We start from the raw sequence: 5,000 nt of genomic DNA on the forward strand, positions 1-5,000 counted from the left end.
TGCAGTATCTCCGGCCTTGCCTGTCGGTGACCGCCTCTGTAACGGTGGCCGTTAGCGGGGGAATTAGGGCGTCGTCCGCCCCCCTCTCGCTCCCGTGTTCCCTGAGCGTCGTCTGGTCTCCCCGGCGTCCTGTTGGGTGGCGGTAACCCCAGACTTGCTGCCGACTCTTACCCGGGGACAAAGTGTGTGCATTTACCCACAATGCAGCTGAGCGTGGCGAGAAGGGCTTGGGCCGGGAAGGGGACGGAGCGAGCCGCGTTCCGCTGGACTGACGTTCGTCCCGGAGGACACGCAGGAGAGGAAGGTCCGGCCAGGGCACGCCCGTTTCGGACGACAGCGTACGTTTGTGTACTCGCGCTCGTGCCCCGGCTGGAGGCCTTTCTGTATGTAAATTTGTACGATTATAGCTGCACTTTATGTCACAGTTCCCATCGGTTTCACTCAATCAGGGCGAGTCACAAGCCTCACAGCAATACAAACCGCTACATTTCTCAGCTCTTCGTCAAAGGTGGGCTACTTATATCCTTTGGTTAATAAGCTGGAACAACGCTAAGCTAACAGGGCTACCATGGCAACCGACCACATCTGTTGGGAATGAGGTCGCTAATCTTGTAGACAGTGGAGTTCTGTGCTTCATGTTTTACCTTTTTTTGATACACTGTAGTTCAACTAAACCCTTATTTTTTATAATTAGATGCTTCCTGTTGTCCACATTTGTCATCCTATGTCTTTTAAAACTAATGATGTGTAAATATTTAAAGCGACAGATTTTTGTTCACTAATATATGGATTGTCTAGTTATTTGGGTCTTTTTTGTTTCTTTGTAGAGCGCTTGCTGCCTTGTTGCCGATTCATTTCATTTTTTGATTATTTTTGTAGATGTTTTAATAAAGTAACCTTTTTAGATAAAGTGAAACGGTGATGTCACCTGACGTATACGGTCTGTTATTCGCAAACACAACTGCCCCCACACGCAACAACGTTAAGAACAACAGGACACAACGGTACGGAAATCAAAAGGATCGTTTATAGGTATACAAGTTAACATGTCATACAAATCATTCATGAGCAGAGGCAGAACTACGTTTAAATACAAGAAACTGCCTTGTTCCTAAATGTGGTAAAATGCACACGCCTAAATCAGTTCGACTAACATTACAATAGGAACAGCCAATTCAAGGCAAGAAAGTGACATTTACGAACAAGCATTACATCAGGAATCAAAATGCCATGAACTCTGCCCCGGGTGTTCACTTCTCATAGTTGCACATTGTCACCCTGCCCAATCGGTGGCAGTTGAAGATGCAGTGATACTGATGGCTCTTCTGCCAGCCATCAGTAGTGCAGAGTAAGAGGCAGGATGTGAATAGTAAACACAGGCATGTTAATATGCACAGGTAATGTGTGATATTGTAGATATCCATCGGCAAACTCATACCTGTAATATATGAAGACATGCAGGGGGGGGGAGCAGAATAAAGGCACTTGGCTGTAACATGCATATCATAGTATACTGCAACTGGGGCAGAAGGTGCCATGTCTCTTACTATCAACACAAACTCATCAGCACTCGAAGGCAGCAGGAGAAACCAACAGGCAGTTCCCCAGTTCCAGAGAGATTCTCCCCGTTCCGTCGTCTCGGAACGTGGAAACGTGTTAAAGGATTTCAATCGGTTTCCCCGAACGGAAAGGTGTTCAATGGGAAAGAGACTCACAAGCATCCACCAACCCTCTCTGAACATAAACCCACCCACTGACCATCTCTGAACATAAACCCACCCACTGACCCACTCTGAACCTAAACCCCACCCACTGACCCTCTCTGACATAACCCCACCCACTGACCCTCTCTGAACATAAACCCCACCCACTGACCCTCTCTGAACATAAACCCCGCCCACTGACCATCTCTGAATATAAACCCCGCCCACTGACCCTCTCAAAACATAAACCCCGCCCTCTGACCATCACTGAACATAAACCCCACCCACTGACCTACTCTGAACATAAACCCCACCCACTGACCATCTCTGAACATAAACCCCGCCCACTGACCCTCTCTGAACATAAACCCCGCCCACTGACCTACTCCGAACCACCCCCAACCCTCCCACATTCTAAACATTTAAAAGCCTTTCCTACATTAATGTACACAACCTCATTTACAAATATAATTTGGCTGAAGGGTGTTAGAAATCACAACTTAGAAAAAACATAAAACACTTTTAAACACTTAAAAGTTACTCCCAGTAAAAACGTATTAGCTCTTTGACTTTAAACAGTGTATGAAGGCACTTTCAGCTCCAGATAATTCTAACTTCAGGCTTCAAAAATATGACTTCATGTGAGTGAGTAACAGGGGTTTGGTCATTTAGGGTTTTTGTTCCCGTGTTTGTATGAATGCGTGGGGCGTACGAGACGAGACGAGACGCAGCACAAACGGACGCTGAATCCATACGTTAGGTGTAAGAGGATGATCCGCGGTGTGAGGCTTGGGGACTTGGGTGACGCTTACGTCCCAGCCTGCCCTGCGTCCCTGCTCAACGTCACAGTAAAGCCAGAGGAGGACTGGCTCTCCCCATACGCCTACGGCAGCCGGCAGACACGACACGGTCTGCCCCGGTTTTCACTCGGAAATCTCGCGGATATACAGGGGGGAGCGCAGCAGTGGAAGGCCAGGTGACCTGCGTCTCCGTTAACAGACGGGACAGGGCTGGACAGAAGGATTACATCGGGGCTAATTCGGCTGCAGCTCTGCTCTGGCCCCGTCTCCCATGATGCAGCGGTCTACCCTGAAACATAGACACATTTAGGGAGGCGTCGCCCCATTCCAAACCCGGAGGCCCGCCGCCCGCTCTAAGACTCCCGTTACACACGGTTGTTTTCACAGCTGACAGTCCCCACCCAAACTACATTTCCCTTCATTCCTCCCGGTGTTTTAGTAGGCTAGCGAGCTGCGGGAATGCCAGGCTGAAAAATGGGGAAGGGAAACGGGAAAGGGAATATGACCCCCCTTCAATGGCTCGGGTTCGCGGGATAGAATTGGTTTTTGTTTTTATTACTTTCCAAAACACACAAAAAATAGTTTTCTTTCAAATCCACCTCTTCCCTACCCTCTTAATAATTTCCCTTGCTCTTATACTTATGCTTTTATTTTAAAACAAAAGACCGCACAGGCCAACTGAAACCAATAAAGTTTTTGTGGAACGTACAGGGAACCGCCAAAGTGTATGAGCACACAGAGTCAAAGATATGCAAAACGGCTTGGCTATATTTGATTTGATATGGCCTATAGCTGCTTTAAGTAACACACAACATGGCTATTAATATATATTAAACAGGACAACAGTTATAAGTTATGAATTGGGGAATGGTGAAATTCAAAATGGCACACGAAATCAATTACAGTACGAGGCACCGACGTGGACTGACGCCCTACAGTGGTCCCAGCGTGTAAACCTGTGGGAGGCGCGGTTACAGACAGACAGACGGACAGAGTCATGGAATTTGGCTGCTATGACATCACGAGTGCGCTACATTAAGGGAGTGACAACAGGCATGAGGTGAAGATATTCAGATTGATTATGCAGAGATCCTCCTCTCGCTCAACCCATGCGGGTGGGGCTTCTGCAACCTGTTAAGAGGGGGGGGGGGAGAAAGGAGGGACGGAGTCACAACCACAACTCTCAGCAGCTCAGAAGACAGTTTCACGTGACGTTGATACTATCGTTATAATTATTCATAACGCAGACTGAAGACCCATCTCTTCAGGCTACACCTTTCTCTCCCTAACTCACAATCACCATGACAAGCCTTAGACTGTAATGGCACTTATGTATAGATATTGTTACTTGTATAGGTATTGTTATTTTTCTTGGCTGTTGTATTGTTGTATTCTAGCTGCCTACTGTGGTATGCTAGTTTGAAAATTGATTGTACTCTTCAAGGGTTCTGATTATCTGTATGTTTACACTAGGACTCGGAGCTGTACTGTCCTCTCAGGTCCTCTTGCACTTGTTCTTGTGTTTGATTTGCACTTTGCTGTACGTCGCTCTGGATAGAGCGTCTGCTAAATGCCACGTAATGTAATGTAATGTAATGTCATATTGCCATTAGCCATTTGAAGAGTGGGTCTTCTGGAATGTTTTTTCTTCAGTGTTCTAGAACAGCATAGCTGTCCATTACCAGCAGTGATTGTGGTGTTTAAGAACATTCCAAAGACATACACAACATTCCTTAAATCATACAATGAGGCACAATAAAGATTTGACAGAGACAGGCTGACCTGTGAGATGTTGATCCGGTCAGTTTCTCCACGGCCTCCGGAAGTCTGGCCATGATGTCCAGCACCTCCCCGGCCAGCTTGGCCGGGCCACCTCAGAGCCCCCGCTGGACACCATGGTGACCTTCTGAGCGGCGCAGAGGGGCCTGCTCACCTCTTCTGCTATCTGCAGGACGGGAGAGTTCAACAAGTCCTCAATAAAGGCTTCACAAAGACGGGTGATAGTGCTTTATAAGACTGGCTGGTGTGTTTTTTGACCCTCTCTGAACCTAAACCCCACCCACTGACCCTCTCTGAACATAAACCCCACCCACATAAACCCCAAAAAAATACGCTAGGATGGTTCTTATGAATTATCCAGGAACATTCTATGGGTTAGTGGTTCGTATATCAGTTGTGTTTTGGTTCCAGGCCCCCCCTCTCACAGGGGCAGTTTCTCCAGCAGCATGTCCACCATGGCCCCCTCCTTATACTGACGGAACGCCTCCGCCTTCTTACTCATCTGCTCTGCCTCTGCCTTCCCCTTCGCCTCCACTGCAAAGGCCTCAGCATCGCCCCGCATCTGAGAGAGAGAGAGAGGGAGAGAGAGGGAGGGAGGGGGAGAGAGAGAGAGAGACAGAGAGGGAGACAGAGAGAGAGAGGGAGAGACAGGAAGAGAGGGAGAGGAGAGAGAGGGAGGGGGGGAGAGAGAGAGACACAGAGAGAGAGAGAGAGGGAG

At 48.1% G+C, this 5,000-nt stretch overlaps 1 protein-coding gene across 1 annotated transcript in view; it reads right to left on the bottom strand.

Moving 5' to 3' along the window:
• Positions 1-3,037: 3,037 nt before the first annotated feature.
• Positions 3,038-5,000, bottom strand: part of flot1b (flotillin 1b) — a 14,634-nt gene continuing 12,671 nt past the window's right edge. The window contains exons 11-12 of the mRNA XM_061236329.1: positions 4,707-4,844; positions 3,038-4,448 (exon numbers count right to left, since the gene is read on the bottom strand). Coding sequence (XP_061092313.1) covers positions 4,305-4,448; positions 4,707-4,844 — 282 coding nt within the window. The 3' untranslated portion in view covers positions 3,038-4,304. The remainder of the gene's footprint in view (positions 4,449-4,706; positions 4,845-5,000) is intronic.

This window comes from Conger conger, chromosome 1 (assembly GCF_963514075.1).
Source record: "Conger conger chromosome 1, fConCon1.1, whole genome shotgun sequence".
Classification (NCBI taxonomy): domain Eukaryota; kingdom Metazoa; phylum Chordata; class Actinopteri; order Anguilliformes; family Congridae; genus Conger; species Conger conger.